The 18,095-nt window shown below is 38.0% G+C and overlaps 2 protein-coding genes across 3 annotated transcripts in view; one reads left to right on the plus strand and one right to left on the minus strand.

Moving 5' to 3' along the window:
* CMSS1 (cms1 ribosomal small subunit homolog) overlaps positions 1–18,095 on the minus strand; it is a 389,163-nt gene that overhangs the window by 246,317 nt on the left and 124,751 nt on the right. The gene's annotated exons all lie outside the window — the stretch shown is intronic.
* FILIP1L (filamin A interacting protein 1 like) overlaps positions 1–18,095 on the plus strand; it is a 291,329-nt gene that overhangs the window by 158,558 nt on the left and 114,676 nt on the right. For both annotated transcript variants that reach the window (XM_090276095.1, XM_090276093.1), the window contains exons 2-3: positions 16,108–16,357; positions 17,094–17,267. In XM_090276095.1, coding sequence (XP_090132221.1) covers positions 16,118–16,357; positions 17,094–17,267 — 414 coding nt within the window. In that variant the 5' untranslated portion in view covers positions 16,108–16,117. The remainder of the gene's footprint in view (positions 1–16,107; positions 16,358–17,093; positions 17,268–18,095) is intronic.

Below are 18,095 nucleotides of genomic sequence, written 5' to 3' on the forward strand. Positions count from 1 at the left end.
AGGGGGGCAAAGGGGAAAAAACTGGAACAACTATACATACACAATCAATAAAATATACTTTAAAAAGGGAAATGTTGACAGAAAAGGGAAAAGAAAACAACACAATAATAACAAAACACAGCAGAAGGCAGGCAAGTGTTAGCACCTGTGCAATGAACATGCTTGCACCCCTCTGATGGAGAAAGTGTATACACTTGGCATTTTGGTGCTTTATGTTATAGAGCCAGCAAACTTCTGTTTTAAAGACTATAGCCAACATGGTAGAAGACGCAGACTCTACTACGAGCTAAAAACAAGAATATTCTGGATCCGGACTTCAGCATACAGCCGCTACCAAGTTAAACTGCAATCATTTTTCACCTAAAAGTAATTAGACTGTGTATGGTACATTGTATTTAAGAGAGTAGGGTAGATACATGAGGTCCCTTATGACACTAATAAATAAAAAAATGCATCCTATAGTTTTTTAAGATCAACAGTCTGCAAGGCCAAATGTCTTCAGCCCACTCCTCAGCTGCAACTGTAACCATGAGGGAATTCTGATCCAGACATGAAACCATGTGGGTCAGGAAACAGCACTGAAAGGCTCAATAACAAGGGAACAGGAGTCTTGTGTTTAGCTACTACAACAAAGACCTTCAGACACTGTTTATCAATCCTTTCCAGGATGAGAACTCCTTTTCCATAACAAAAAGTTTCCTAATTCCCCACTGATGGTAGTTGTAGGTTTTCCTATCCATGGATTGAAAAGATATAACCACAAAAGCCTAAAACAAATTCAGAAACCATGTAAATGGCTTGTATGTTATCAATCACAATAGTATCCATGACTATTCTGGAGACATCTTACATACATCCTTAGTTTCCTTTTTAAAATTTATTTATTTATGTATTTATTTTACAGAGCGGGGGAAGGGGGCAGGAGAGAGGAAGAGAAACATCGATGTGTGAGAGAAACATCAATTGGCTGCCTCTTGCATGTGTCCCAACTGCCATGAGGCCCAAGACCCAGACATGTGTTCTTACTGGGAATCAAATCAGTGACCTTTGGCTTTGTGGGACAATGCTCAACTCATGGAGCCAAGCTTGCCAGAGCAGTTTCTTATAATACTTTTGGAATATGGATGGGAAGGCCCATTGACAACTATGAAAGCTCCCAGGTGTTTGTGTTCACAGGTTACAAACAACTACTGCGAAGCATGTATTATGTAAAGGCCATAATCTCAAGAATGTTCTCTCTCCAATCGTTATCAACAGACATACAGCTATCAACCATCTTCATGTACACACTCATAAAAGAAATACACAATTTCATGGTGAGGTGCTAGACAGAAGAAATGAAAACATCCATGGAGAAGTCACACGCTGTGGGCACCAAAGTGTGTGAGGCACTTCTGAGCCAGAGGTTTTCTTCTGTTGGCTCTGTGACAGGTTTAGCATGGGAGGTAGGGATATGAGAACACTGACAGGGTTTTTTTTTCCCTATAAAGTAAGGGGTAAAGCTACCTTTTTCCCCCCCTCATAAAACCTTCCTGTGTCAACAGGCTGCCCGTTCCCTACCCCAGCAAAAACAAGGGTGGCCCCTAAATGCCAAAAGAATAATTTTCTGAGCTTTGCTTGCTAAAATTGACTTGGCAAGCTCTCCACCTTGCAAAGAACAAAAAGAGCTTAGTTTAGTCTGTGTATAAATGCTTCACAATCATTAACAAAACATCCAAAGCAACATGTTCAAGGGAGGGTAATGATTCTTTGTTCCCTCCCCGCAACTCCCTTAATTGTAAGCTTCTGACATCCATTTATTTACTTATAGCTCCTAGCAGCAGTCACCACCCTCCTTGGTCAACATGCACGCTTGGCTGCCTTGGGCACTTTCTAACAAAGGGCTATATGGAACCACACACAGCGGGTAGAACCCCCTAGCTGCATTGATCCCAGTCCCATGGACTCTGGAGGTCCAGATCTATTCAACAGGACTGGGAAGGGGTCTCCCCTAATTAAAAAGCACTGGGAACGCACTCCTTCATAGAACTCAATGGGGCTAAGGGCTTCAGAAAGAGCTTGGTACATTCTTTTTAGAGAAGAATATAAGGAGAGCCCTGATACCAGTTTGAAGAACTATGATACAGTTTGGCTCAAACTCATATGGTCTAGCCAGAGTCACACTAACTAGGACAGTGTTCACCCCGCTGCATGTGGTTTTCTTGATGCTTTATGATGCTCCTTGATGCTTTCTGACTTAAGCAGACCTTCTGCTTTATAATATCCCCACTCCCTACCACCTAGAGTTGAACAGTGGAGAGCAGTGATAAAGCATGACCTTAATTCACACTGTGCCCTAATTTCAGATTTGATCAAGCCTACATATTCTTCCTTTCGCCCTGGAGCTCTCTATATTCTCTTCTCTAACCACTTCATAATGCAGATCTTTGGTGAAAGAACACTGGCCTTTTCATTTTCTTCTGATATAGTCAAAGCTGTACCATGAGTGTTGAGAATATGTCTCCCCCATCTTTAAACAAATCACTATTCCTAATGAGAAGGACTCGGGCAACAGAACATAGGCTTGCGAAGTTTGGGTGGGCTCTGGAGCCAGCTGGAACTTCTGCTCTGTCACTTACCAGTTCTGTGGCTTGGGCCAGATGGACTGAAACTCTTCTAATACTGATTTTCCATAAAGTGAAAATTAATAGTATTTGCGTGATAAAGCTGTTTTCAGTATCAAAGGGAATAGTGCACGTAATGTGACTTAGCACACACAGTGTCTGGCCAGAAAGATAGTAAGTTGTGTGCTACTGATGTGTTAAGAGAAGATTTCAAAAGTGTTAGTTGGTGGGAGAGGTATGCCAGCTAGAGCTTGTGTGAGTAAACCCATTTGAACCACCAAACTTAGTCATCTTGTTCAGAACAGTTATGGCCAGTTTGGACCAAGAGGTCAGTCACTTCAATGTTAAGTCCCTTCAAACTGGTCAGGTCATCATACCCTATCACCTCTCTGCTAAACAACCGGCACCGATTCCTGGCAAAATTCCAATGTCTTCAGCTTGCCAATCTCCATCTTGGCAAGGCACAAAATAACACTCTCTCAAAATACAGGCTTAGCACTGACAAGAAGAGCTCCTCCCTTAAGCGATGTAAGGCTAAGTAATATAGTCTCCCCATGATGCTGAAAGACAAAGTTCATTAGTTATTTTCTTATCTCATTTGATGGCCCAAGAGGGATGGCATGTCTGATGAACCAAGAGATAAAATTATATCATTATATCTCTACCAGATGAGTTACATGTTCCTGTCATTCGCCAGGCACTAAGAATAGCATTTTATACATAAAATCTTGAAGCCTCCCAACAATCCTGAAAAAGATTGAGTCCTGAAAAAATGAAGTAACTTGGCCCAAATTGGGCAGCACGTAGTGATGGGGGCAGTGTTGTAACTCGGCCTGGCCAGCTCTGGAGTCTGCTCTTTCAACCCTGCCATATACCATGGTGTTTCCTACCATTTCTGCTCACATTGGGATTCTAGAAAACGATCAGAAGCTTCAGGATACCAGAATTTTGACATGTAACTAATGTAAGCGAAATATTAAAACAAAACAAAAGCCCTAAGTTATAAATCCAAATGTGTCATTTTTTCTAAAGTTTTCCTTTATTTAGAAAATGTGTCCTGGCTGACAGTTTTTGGAAACCCCTTCAAGGCTACATACAAAAACCAATCCCATTATTTTAAGGTCACAATGGTTCTTTGACCAAAACCAGTATTAGCTGACCTAAACTCTAACTTGATTTACTAGACTTGGTTCCAAGGAACTTTTCCCTGTTGTCAGAAGTCAAATTCACCTTCAATGGACCAGATTTTGCCATGGCTGAAGGATATTCCAAAACAGAAAACTCCAAAAGTAGAGTTCCAAACCTGTTCTTAGTGGCAATGTTGTTAAAATGAGGTCAAAGCAGCTCTCTGCTCCTTGCAATCATTTTCTCTCTTGGCTCCTGGGACATAGCTCAGTCTTCTGCTTCTTTGCCTCCGTTGGATACTGAAGCACTGGTGGCTTTCCTGTTTCTTAACTCTACCTTGCACAGCGCCCCCCACCCACCCCTTTTTTAAAAGAGAACTACTTCTTAAAATTTTTACGTACCCAATGTTATGTCCTTGGTACTTTCATTTTAAATCTTTTATTATCACCACTTCTAACTACACAGAAAGTACAGAAAATAATATAACAAAGCTCATGTACTCATCACCCATCTTTAACAATCCTTAATGCTTGTTTCTCTTCTATCCTCTGCCTTTATTTTTTCTGGAATATTTAAAAGTAAATCTCAAGACATCATGTCATTTTCCATTGAGATACTTCTTTATGTATCTAGAAAAATAAAAAGGACATTCTCTAACATAAATATAATGCTATTAACAAATCTAACAAAATTAACAGTAACTTCTTACTATCATCTAATATATAGTCCACATTCAAATTTCCTTGGTCTTCTTTTCTCACACTCCATGGACAATCAACAGCTACTACCGAGGCAACCTTCCATTGCCTTGTTGATGACCTTTAAGGCTTTAACTCACTTGTCATTTTCTTTTCTCTGAAAAGGGCCACAAAATGTGAGAGCAATATGACTGAATAAATAAGCTTAATTTGTTTCATTTTTTTTTACTGTCTATATATTGAGAAAATTTTCTTATTATTCTCTGAATACTTGGTTCTTTCTTGCTGCCTAATTGGCTATTATAGAGATACTCCAGATTTTATTTAATTATTATTATTATTATTTTTTTTAAAGATCACCAATTCAATTCTTTTTTCTTTTTTGTAATTTATTTATTTGTTTGTTTATTTTATTTTTAGAGACAGGGGAAAGAAGAAAGAGAGGGAGAGAAACATCACTGTGTGGTTGCCTCTCACTTGTGTCCCCAACTGGGGATCTGACGTGCAACCTAGTAATATGCCCTGACTGGGAATTGAACCGGTGACACTTGGCTCGCAGGCCGATGCTCAATCCACTGAGCCACAGCAGACAGGGTTATTTAATTATTTTCCATTATTGGATGTTTGGTTGTTTCATCTTCACTACTATAAACACCTCTGTGATGAACAGCTTTAACTGTGCCCATGGTGTACTTTTCTACACTCATCTTTCACCAAGGAAGAGCTGCATTGCTTCAGCCATAGGGATGATTTCATATTCGTCATACATTGTGTTTTCATCTACCTGCAACCTATATATATTACCTGGACATGTTTTCTTATCCTCCAAGGCCCAACTTATCTCTGAAGTGCTTTCACTTATCTCTTTGGCAAAGTTAGTTATTTCATTTCAAATGTTCCCAAAACACTTTGTACACTGGACATTTTTTATAGTATTTACTGGTATTTTGTTATTTAGTCATGAACTGGTATATCTAGCACACTAAGTTGTGAGTTTTTCAACACCTCAGTTATTTCATTTGTAAAACAAGGATAATAATACCAACTCCATGTGTCTGAGTTTTAAAAAAAGATATAAAGAATAGAAAGTATAATTTATATTATCTGACAGATAACTGGAGGTTTCTTAAAGTTAGCTTCCTTCTTTTCCCCTAATAAGAGAAAGATAAATGTGTCAGACTAGACTTTTATGCCTGGAGGCAAGGAGTTAAATTTTTTCCAGTTAAAATGAGTATAAACTGAGTATACCAGAGATGCTGGAAAAGGAGTAAAATGGCTACAAGGTCTAGTACAGCCCAGGGACTTGACCAACTGCAATGTTTGTTCTGTAATGTACATCTCTTTATTCTATGCACAGGTCCTTAGATAAAAAAAAAGAAAGGAAAGATGTCATGTTGGAATCTATAGATGGAAATTCTTGATCTCTGAATCTCTTATTTACCTCTGACCTCTTTATTATGTTGGGTGGATCTAGAGTAGGCCTAAAAACGCTTTGGGTGAGGAAGAAGTTGAGAAAGCTAAGAAAATTCTGTGGAAGACTTTGGGTACTCTGAAAGGTGCATTTCTGTCTTTCAGGAGTCATATCTTTCTAGAGCTGGAGGAAACGGGTTGGCCTATGAACATGCAGTGCTGCTGTGGAAAACAGTAACAGAGTTGTAGGCAAGAGATCTGAATTCTGGAGCTGGTTCAGGGTCTATGACCATGGGCACATCAGTTAACTATTCAGATGCAGAATAAGGAGACTGAACAAAAATGGTTCCAAGAGCTGAAGGGAAAAAAATACAAAAATAATAGAAAGGTTAAGTGACTGGCTCAGTATGCCACACTTCTGAGAAAAATCAGAGAACAGAATTGGAAGAAATATGAAAAGTGATGTAGTTTGAAAACTCTTAAAAGAATGATATGATTTTCAAGAGCTCTGATCTAGTGCTGGGAATACAGCATTTAAAAATGAATTTAAAGCTAACTTGGACTATATGAAAATAATTTTCTTTTTCTGTTCTATTCCACAAAGATCTGGAAAACACTCTTAGTTCTGTGTCAACCTTAAATAAGAAAAGAATCTTTAAAGAACCACTGATTTGTAATGGAAAACTCGGATAAATCAACTATTTATATTCTGAGATTTTTAAATTTCTTTTTGTCCTTTCTTCAGAACACACAGCTAAGAAAAGCCATGATGTAAGTGTGCTCTATTAGACCTCATTGGCAGGCTGTTTATTCTGTATCTACAGCCTAGCAGCTTCTCTTACCTACAGCGCTTAGTGGACAAGTAACCAAAGAACACATTCAAGCCACACACACACAAAGTATGAGTTTTTGTTCAGCATGGAGCATAGACCTGGGAAGAAAGAGGCATCAGCATACCTCATTTTTCATCTCTGCTCCAAGGTTTATTAGCTGAAGTTATATAAGTTTTCTGAATCTCAAGTGTATCTTGAATATAGGGCAAATAATTACCTATCTACTGATGTATCAAGCAAACTACACGAGAGGTATTATAAGCATTCACCTGAGAAGCTGGAATAAATCTTTATTAAATGCTTACTTTCAAATTTCTAGATCTATACTTAAAATTTCAACTGAGATCGAACACCAGAAGAACTACTGAGACTTCCCCAGAGAATATAAGTATATGCTCTGACAAACCTATCCTCTGCTTTTGTTGTGTTTACTAGCTGGAAAATTTTGTCTAACTTCATGTATTCTTTAAGAAACACCAAGCCTAATGAAGAATAGGTCTAATGGGGTATAATCAAATGTGTGTGTGACATTGTGTGTTAGGTGAGACAGTCTAAACTAGGTGCTATGAGGAGTGATTGAAGAAGCTGAGAGTGCTTCATCTGGAAAAATAAAAAATAGTGCCCTTCCCATTAAAGGACTACAGTGTGGCAAAAGGAGACTTGTTTGATTATGCTCTGGAGGCAGAAGCAGGATAAATGAATGAAGTTCCTGGGAGTTAGATTTCGGCTTACAAGGAAGCACTTTCAGACACTTAGAGCTGTTTAACAACTGAGCAGGTGATCACCGAAAATGCTGAATGTCTTGTAGGTGGGGGATAGATGACATGGCTACTACACTGCCTTCTACACCTCATTATTTGATTTTTCTGTCTCTGTAACTTTGACATTCTCTTAGGACACAGAATCCTTTGGAATACAAACCTGAATCACACATTCTCAAGTTTCATTACCTTCTCTGAAGACCTATCCATGCTTTCCCTACAAGGAAAAACACCATTAAGAGAATGTTTCAATGATTTTTACTGAAAATGGAAGAAAAAGATAAAGGTGGCCATTGCTAAATTAGGCGATCTGGTTGTCAGTGTATCTTTATTTAGCCATCAGATAGCTTTACTGCAGCTGGCTCAATTTAGTGTCTTCAAATGTGGGTGACTAGGGCAATAAAAGGAAACAAATTTTTGATTTTTTTATTTTATTTTAAGAGAAAGCAAATAAAATACTCCACAGGATTTTTTCCCAAATGTGGCCATGCAAGCACAACCTGGCTGGTTTGCAACTGAGCACTGTTAACATCTATTTATAGCCAGTATTTTCATAGATGAATCACATTTACCATGAGACAGTTAATATTAAAGGCTCAACCAGCTCTGCTGAGAACCCAGCAATCTTACTACATCTCTTTCCATTCCCCTTCTAGGGAACTAGGTTATAGTTTAATGGTTCTACAAAGAAAGAGAGAGGGAAATCCATGTGGAAATGTAAAGCTAGCAGACAGCCTGTTCGCTAAATTCAGCAAAGTGTGGGATGTTAAACACATTCAACTTAAGACCTTGGGTTCTTCCCAGCTCTGTCCCTTGGTGATGAGCGACCCTCAGTTAGCACAGACTGGCTCTGCATTATGCAGTCATCTTGCCATCAAAACAATTCACCCCCCAAATCTCCTACCAAGCCAAGTTTAAACGACACTGCTTTGTAAGATCTCACATAGATTAAAAACAGGACTAATGATTGTTGAAGGTGTTGTTAAATAAAAAGGAGTATAGTGGTGGTTCAGCTCATTTTATGCATGTGAGGGTATATGTGGGGAGGTTGGGATGAGGAAGAATAGAAGGTCAGGGCATATATAACCAAAGGTTTTCAAAATTCAGTGACATTAACTGGAGATTTCTATTAAGTTTTGAGGATCTAGTGTCACTTCCCACCAGCACATGTGCACATGCTCTCTTGCTCGCACTCTCTCTGAACTTTGTGCGGGCACCAGGACTACCACCTTGACATTGATACTACTTTCTTTGTCTTTAATATCTCCTACCAGAGTCACCACCCTTAATTTACCTTTAGCCAGCTCTTTTAAGCTAAAACTCTTTAACATTAAATAAGATAATACACACAAAGCACATAAAGCAGTGTCTGGCATGTGGTAAGAGAAGTAGCTACTTTTATTACTAGATTCTCAGCACCATTTTTCTAAATTTCTAGTCAGCGGTTCACAGATGAATCATCTTTGCCATGAGGCAGTTCCTACTCAGAGCCACCCAGCTCTGTTAAGGACTGCATGATTTAGTCATTCAGTGAATTCCTGCTGAGGTCCAACTCTGTCAGATACCATGGATATAAACATGAACAACAGGGGCCCTGTGATCACAGAGCACAAACACTGAATTTATTACCAGATACCATTATCTCCATTTTACATCTGAAGGCTCGGGTAGGTTTAGTAACTTGTCCAAGGCCACGGAGGAGATATACTGGAATCCCATTTAAGTGCAGTTCCGCCTGATTTCACAATTTCATACTCTTTCCATTATGTTATGCCTCTTGCCACCTCCAAGATGCCAGCAAAGTAGTGGAGAAAGGCACATTAAAGAATAGCAATCCATTCAAATAAGTTTGTGTACATAATGTATCAAAACAAAACATCTTCACTGAATGAACCAATTGGTAAAAGGGCCAGTGAGTTGTGAATTCTTGTTATTCAGAATTTTGTGTAATTCTAGGGACCCATAATTAACTGTATCCATATCAATAAATGGGACATTAGTTCAGATATGAAAACAAGCTAGTACAAATTGCCTCACACTATACTTGACACAGAAGGTGCTTCATAAGTGTTTAATGATTAACAACAGTGAATCAAGCTTTTTCCTTTACTATGTATGCCTTCTCATAAGACCCTAAGTAGATATGACATAATGATTTGCTGGACTCTGGAGCCAGACTGCCCAAGTTAGGACCCGGCTTTGCCATTTTCTAGCAATGTGACCTTCATTAAGTTACTTAATAGTTACAAGGCTCAGTTTCCTTCTCTGCAAAATGGGGATAACAGTTTTTGTAAAGACTGAATTAATTTATCTAAGGAAAGCATTTAGAAAAGAACTATATTGGTAAGGACTGAATAAATGAAAGCTGTCATTATTATTATTATTATTTTCTTCTCGAATCAGAGTAATTTTGATTGGCTACCTCAATATCATAGAGTAAATGATTCAGACCAAAAAAAAATTTTTTTTCCCCTTTGAGGCCTTTTGAAGTTCCTTTATATAAATAAAACATCTTCCTTTCCACCATTCAAACAGGAGGTACATGGAGACTAAATTATATCTCAATAGCACCCAGTTATGCAGATAAAGCAATTTTTGATATGTAAGATTAATAAAGAATGATTAAGAAAATATAACTTTTCTAGTAAGGAGTTGGCTGGTGGGGGGGGTGTTGGGGGAGAGCAGTAGGTAGACTAGACTTGCTTTTTACATTTGGCCATTTCCTGTTAACTAAATTAAGTACATAATTGCAATTTCTCTGCTAGCCTTTCTCTGGCATGGACACATTCTTACAAAGATCCACCACAATTTCAATCAGCTTAAACTCAAGAAAAACTAACTGAGGTCACCACATAGAAATACAAAGCAGAATCTGCTTTTCAGAGCCAACTGCACTGTATTTGTATCCATAGAGACTAGACAACAGAGAATCACAGAATTCTAAAGTGGGAAGTACCAGGACCTCAGAGACCAACCAGTTCCAGGTCCTAATTCTGTAGTCAAGGGATCTGTTAAGGGATGAGGAACAGGGAAGAACCCCTTATCCTGTTAAATTATAAATGATCTCGTGGTGTCAACCTAACCTAATATCCTCATTTTATAAGTGACAACCCAGAGCCTGGCTAATTAAATGAAGAGCGAGGCTCAGAAGCCAGGTTTCCTGATTCCCTGTTTGTCGCTCTTTTATACTCCTGAAGGCTGCCATTCTATGGCTATGCTAGTCGCTAGCAAAAAACACATTAGGCTGTGTTAAACTGACAACCAAGCAGTATCTCTCCTTGCAAAACCATCAGGCATTATGTCACTGCCGGCACTTTATGAGAAGGGTAAGGTGTTATTTGGTTTCAACAAAAGCAACTTTCCGTTCCCTTTTTTTTTTTTTTGTAACCTGAAAACCTCAAACCACTGTTGCTATTACAGACTTCTTCTTTTCCTCAGTATGCACCTCTGGGCCAAGCACAGATGCATTAAAAATTTGCCAAGAGAAACAATGAAGTAAATGATAATACAAAGCATAAGAGTATCATGAAATTCATGTCTTTGTTTTCTTCCTCTAGATACGTAATTACTTCTCATTACTGATCATTTTGTGGTTGTTGGCAGAAGGGCCAGGAAACTCCACCACTGTAAACATGCAGAGACACACATGCTCAGTAGATCAGAGGTCTGCACACGATGGGTCTGTTCAGAAATCCAACGTGCACACCAGCAAGTGTTCATACTACTATCCCAGCCCCCCAAAAGGATTGGTGGTCTCAGAAAAACTCTAATCACTTTAAAAAGAATAAGCACGGTATAAAAATGTTTCAGGTCATTCCTTTTAAAATCACAGATACACATCATCATTGGCAAATGACTTGTGCTCTCCTAGCAGATTTCACCTAACCCACTTTAAAATGGGCAAGGGAAGCTAGGATTTATGGAGTTCCATTCAGTTTTTGCAGCAGTTCAGGGCTGTCTTGAACTCAAAGGGCATGACTTGTGAGTGAAGCTTAGCAAACCACCCTGTTAAATAGAGATACCATTGACTTGAAATTCCGGAAGAAATACCATGGTTAAAATTAATGATGGCAGACAAATACTTATTGATTAGCAGAATACAAAATGATCCTTGTCAGTAGGCTATTGTTCCACATATAAATATGTGGGTAAGAGGAAAGCACAGGAATGCATAATATCAATCATAAAAATAAACTTACACTCCTAGGATACTGAAAGAAATAAAGAACCAAATATACTTTATCCCTTCTTTTAAACTAGACTTCTGTTAGCTTTTTATAGAAACGTGACCTTGCAGCTTCTTCTATCAAGAGGTAGAATTTATTTCATTATTCCTCCAGGCCAAAGCAAGGGTCTTTCTGGACTGTTCAAGGCAATCCGTGAATGATAGAAAAATAATCTAATAACTTATTATTTTTAATTAATATTTTCCCCTTTGATTCTTCAAATGTTTTCATAAGGTACATTATATACATGGTCTCATAAAGAACACAGCATTTATTATATATGATAGTATATGATTATTATGAATACATAAATATATACATTATAGGGTTTTCTACTTACAAGGTCTGCCTGGAAAAAGTCCAACCATTGTTAATATAATGAGAATTGTTTGCGCGACTTCGATGTAATCTGGCAGCCAAGGAGAGTGGACTGGAACGCAGATGTGTGAACAATGACAACTTCACTGTACTAGTCAGTGGGGGTGGTAGAGTACATGTGAGCATGTGTACTGTGTGGCTGTTACATTGAAAATGACTGAGTGAGTAGAGCAATGAATCTGTATCAAATTTTGCATTAAGCTTGAACATTCCTCCACGAACTATTCAGATGATTCAGAAGGCCACAGCTATGGGCAGCTGGTGATTGGCAGCTTCATCACTACAGCATGACTGCTCATGCATCAAGTCTCCTGCAGAGTTTTTTGGCGAAACATCAAATCACCCAGGTTTGGTGCCCTGTGACTTCTGGCTTTTCCCAAAACTAAAATCACCTTTGAAAGGGAAAGGATTTCAGATCATTGATGAAATTCAGGAAAATACGATGGGGCAGCTAATTGCAACTGGGAGAACTGTGTGAGGTCTCAAGGTGCCTTCTTTGAAGGGGACTGAGGTGTCATTGTCCTATATACAATGTCTCTTGTGTCTTGTATCTTCTTCAATAAATGTCTCTATTTTTCATAGTACATAGCTGGATACTTTCTGGACCGACCTCATAGATCTCCCACACATATTCAATCTTCCACCCTTTACAGAAATATACCTCTTCTATGCCTTCACTTTTCTCAGATAAGTGAATCTTTTCCTAGCTACCTATGGAAGAATCAGTGATAGCCACTGTCACAATGTTTGTCTGTGTTGTTATTGATAAACAGTCACTTCAGCAAGGCTATATACTCTTTTCAGACAGGGTATCTGTAACCATTTGTCTTTGGCAGTATAGCATAATGGCATTATGGCATGATTTTTAACACATTGTGTACAGGTGGTGAGAATTCTCATCATTTCTAAAAGGCATTTCAATTCCTCGGTACACAACATGTTAAGAGTGCAGCTTCTGGAACCAGGTTGCCTGGATCCAAATCCCAGTTTTACCACTTATTAGCTGTGCAAACTTCAGTAAGTTATCTGTGCTTCCACTTCTTTGCTGTAAATGGAGATAACAATATTCCCGACCTTACTGGGTTGTTGTGAGACTAGAATGAGTTAGTACACGTCAAATGCTTAGAAGAATGTTTGGCACCATAGTAAGTGCTCATAAGTATTAGCTATCATCATCATTACTACCCCCTCGCTACCATCACTACCACCACCATTTTTCTATCCCCAATGTCTAACAGAGTAACTGTTAGATGGAGGGAAGCAAGAAGAGCATGAGTTATAGAACCAATACATTACGTGATTTGTTAAGTCTTTGAAAGTGACTGTTTTAAATTTCTCCAGGATACTATTACTTCAAGGCAAAGTGGCTAACTAGTATCAGTTGACATTTGGTGTGTTACTGACAAATAAAACATGTAAATAATAACCATATAAGACAATAAATACCTTTAAGTTCTGCTTTTACAGCCTGATAATGGTGAAGCTATAAAGCAATTCTCAGCTGAAAATTATTACTGGGGATTTTTTCCTTAAGCACTGTTTTTTTAACTGCAATCTCTCCCCTGGTGGAAATCATTTGACGCAGGTTTACTGCATATCTACATGTAGTATTTTGATTTCTGTGGATTTCTTATAAGACGCAGACTCACAAATCCATCTCTTCTAAATATGCTACTGATAAGCTATGCTAGAAGAAAGGCACAGTGGCAAAAATTGCTATATAGCATAGGGACAGGGGCCATAGACATGACCTTCCCGTCCCCCTCACTTCACAGATCAGGATGCTGGGACCAGAGAGGGCCAGTATCTTAACTAAGTCCCACAGCTGACAACTCTTTTCTTTTGACTTCGAATTCAGTGCACTTCTCATGACCCAAGTTTTAGAAACTACTTCCATAAACCTTTTGAGTAAAAGTGTGTCATTTGTATTAAGAGAAGTAAGAAAGCCACACCATAAATAACCAACTTAGTGCATGACACACAGTGGGCTTCCATAAATGCTTGTTAAAGGATGAGTAATGGGATGAACAGAGAGCTAGCTGGCTGGCTGTGAAGTCCTCAAGACCTGATACTCAGGCCTCTCAAGTGGTGTCAGCAAGCTGAGACTGGTAAGGAGAATCAGTTCTTAGAGAACCCAGCAAAGACACTAAGTCATTTTTCCCCTGTAATCATGTCTCATCTCATTTTATACAAGAGATAATCAAATAAACCTATTTCTCTTCTTAAGTTTTTCCCTGAACTATAAAGGCAATATAGATTCACTCTAATTTTTTTAAGAATAAAAATAAGTTAATAATAATATTAATAATAGATACTGTTTGTTGAGTGTTAATTTTGTATCAGACATGTCGCAAACTTTTGACATGTGTTGACATTTAATTCTCACAGCAACTTTAGGTTATAAACATACTACACTATTATCATCCTCCTTTAACAGATGAGAAAACTGAAGCATGGATGATTAACTAACTAGCCCCAAGTTTTATAGCCAATTAACTAATGGAGTAGGTATTTGAACTAAGGCAGTTTGGTTCCCAAGTGTATGGTTTTAGCCACTTTTAGAGTGTCACTATTCAAGTTTTGGATTCCAGTACAAATTATTTTTTAAAATTTAATACTTAATATATTTGACTAAATTAAAATTTAAAACTTCTATACTGCCCTGGCGAATGTGGCTCAGTTGGCTGGAGTGTCATCCTACAAACCAAAAGATCACAGGTTAGATTCCCAGTCCGGGCACATGCCCAGGTGTGGGCTTGGTCTCCAGTCCAGGCACAAACTGGAGGCAACCCTCTCCCTCTCCCATTCCCTCTCCCCTTCTCTCCTTTTTCTCTCACTTGCTTCCTCTTTCTCTGGAATCAATAAATATATCCTCAGTGAGGATTAAAAAATAAATAAAATGGATAAGCAAATGGTGGCCTAGTCATATAATGAAATGCTATATAGCTATCGAAATATATAAACTAAAGTAAAATGGAACAAGGACGAATACAGAATGTAAAAGCATGTTTTAGAAAGATTAAATATGTTATTTATACAATGCTTAATAATACACAAAGCAATACTACATACTGTTCAGCAACACATACACATCTTTTAATAAGTACAAAACAGGCACAGGGATGATACATGCCAAACTAAAGATGGTTATTTCTGGGGTGGGAAGGGCAGAGAGTGAGTTAAGGAAGAGGTAACATAAAGGGCTTCAAGTGTATCTCTAATATTTTACTTAAAAAATGTTTTCTAGTGTATATAGTAAATAAAGATTTTACATATTTGTATGGTAGTATGTGGTGGTTCATTATAGTTTCCATACTTTTCTGTATTTTTCAGTTGTTTCACATTTTAAAGAAATGTTATTAAAAGCTGAAAGTAAAGGATTAATGATAGTTTCATGATATGTAGGGATGAGTAAAATTAATAATCAGTACATTATTGAAGTAGACTATAAGCTCAATTGATATAGTCTCTTTTCATTAGAAATCTCAAAGGTAGGCCAATTTTTCTTACTGTTATAAATTAATTTAGATAATTTTATAATCAAATGTGGAGCTAATGTGTCCCTCAAATAGTAACTTATTTCATATTGTTTCTGTAATGATCAACTACTATAAGGAGTAGTATCCATATTTTTGGAGATGAGGATCCTAAATATAACTTTTTGAGTTATCCAAGGATAGATCTGGAAGTTTAGCAGAAGGTCAGGGATACAGCCAGGGACCAAGCCTTGATTTCTTTACCATTAGACTTCGTCATCCCAACAAAATAATGCAATGTATTGTGTGGCAGTAATTCTGATACTTCTATCTTAATGGGACACTGACGCTGAATGTTTGGCAGATGAACTTCCAATACTGTTTACCCATGGACATAGTAGCCTTAATCAAAGCAGAACACATTTTTTTAAATGTTGATTTAAAAAATAAAGATGTAAATAAGACTGTGATTATGAATCCGGTAATGATGTTCTCTGCTGTAAATATAAGAGTGCAGGCTTGTTAAAGCGGTAATAGGTGCCCTTATCAAAAATTCCACTTCCATTAAGAATTACAAATTGTCTTCCTCCTTTCCAGTCCTTAAAGAATGCGTTCTAGAAGCAGTGACACAGAGGACTCAGCCCTAAAGCAATTTCCCCGAGGGAGTAAAGAGCACAGTTTCCAAGGGCCTGACGACATGAAGCAGAGGCAGCAAGACAAAGACCCCACCAGTCAGTCGGGTGCAATTCTACATCCTACCTCACACAGCAGTAATGGTCACCAAGGAGGAGACCTCTCCAGAGATGACCTATTATTTCTTCTAAGCATTCTGGAGGGAGAACTGCAGGTCAGCTGAGTTCGAATTTCCCCATCATGCTTCAAGGGGAAGGCTGCTTGTGAATTTGGTGTGTATGCTGCCACAGAAATATATATGTATTTATGGTTCATACTTGTCTATACATGAAAGAAAGTGTAAGTGCACATGCACAGAATTCTCTTCTGTTAACTTGAAGGGTAATTAATCACATCTAAAAAGGCTGTTGAATGACATGTGATTGGCATGTACATTGTGAAACCTCATATCCTCTGCCCATGCTGCTCACAGGTTTCAGTACCTAGGCATGTATGGGTAACAATAATGCCAATGACTTCTGGATTGGTTTATATAACAATAGCTACTTTTGTACCCCAGGTGAACTGGCTCTTAAGACTTGCCCTGGCATCATTAACCTATATAAAAAAAAACCTAAAAAACAACTGCTACACATATAGGAGACTCTTATTTCCTACTCCTGAAAACACAAATGCTAGTCCATTGAGGGGTATCATATTATCTGCTTGTCAAACACAATAAAAATTGTAGGGTCTCTCAATGTTGCATAGTGATCATTTTTTAAACGTTAATGTCTAATTATATTGTAAGAAGGATGAAGGGGCATAGTTTTTGCTACTTTTTCTAAAAGGTGCTATAACTAAATATAATTTATATCAAAAGAGAAATTTTTAAAAACACTAATGAGAAGTCACTTTCAGAGACTGCTGGTACATAAAGCAGCTTTCTGAAATGCCTTTTGTTGCTACAGGCTCGAGATGAAGTCATAGGCATTTTAAAGGCTGAAAAAATGGACTTGGCTTTGCTGGAAGCTCAGTATGGATTTGTCACTCCAAAAAAGGTGTTAGAAGCTCTTCAGCGAGATGCTTTTCAAGCAAAATCTGCACCTTGGCAGGAGGACATCTATGAGAAACCAATGAACGAGGTATGTATCACATCAGGACTGTGCACCTGGAGGCAGAAGTTCACCGGCTAGCCAAGCACTAGGCCTGGCAGTTGAATGTGACATATAACTCCTTTTTGATTAAAGTTTTACATTTTAAGACATTTAAAATCTACCCAAGGTAAATAAATATCATGTTCTACAGGGAAGAAAAAGAGAATAAATCATGGATTAGATGTTTTCACTAGGTCTGCTTCTTGACATCACACAGAAACAATGGATGCGAGAGAATTTCTCTCTTTCTCTTTACACTCACACACACACCCACACACACACACACACACAAATACATGTGTGTATGCGGGACTGAACTTCTTTTGGGGGACTTGAATGCTATTCAGTCTACAATAAAAACCAGATAAAGTTCAACCATAGAGGTTAATTTCTTTGAAAACACTGAGGTATTATGTCATAGAAATTTTGAGCATGAATGGAAATGATATGAAGATCTGTCCAAGAAACAGAGTTTTAGAAAATATGTATTTTAGATGAGTGCATATCCTCCTTTCCTTCAGAAGTTTAATGACAACGAAGCCCTTGCCCCTCCCACATGTGCTCAGCAATGACAACAGCAAAGATGAGCAGTCCCCAAACGGTCACCACTGCACCAAGTTGCTGTACTGCTTGCTCTTTTACTTGCTGACATTTCTAAAACTTTTTGGCATCCTTATTTTATTCTTCTATTTTCCTCTGAGACCTCAATGGAAAATTTCATAATTTTTCATTTTTATAAAAAGGAAACAACTAGGAGCATGAGTTAAGGCTGGAGAGAATGAAAGCAAGTTTTGGATAAATTTCCCTCACATAAGC

This window comes from Furipterus horrens, unplaced genomic scaffold (genome assembly GCF_987537825.1).
Source record: "Furipterus horrens unplaced genomic scaffold, mFurHor1.1.pri manual_scaffold_1, whole genome shotgun sequence".
Lineage (NCBI taxonomy): Eukaryota > Metazoa > Chordata > Mammalia > Chiroptera > Furipteridae > Furipterus > Furipterus horrens.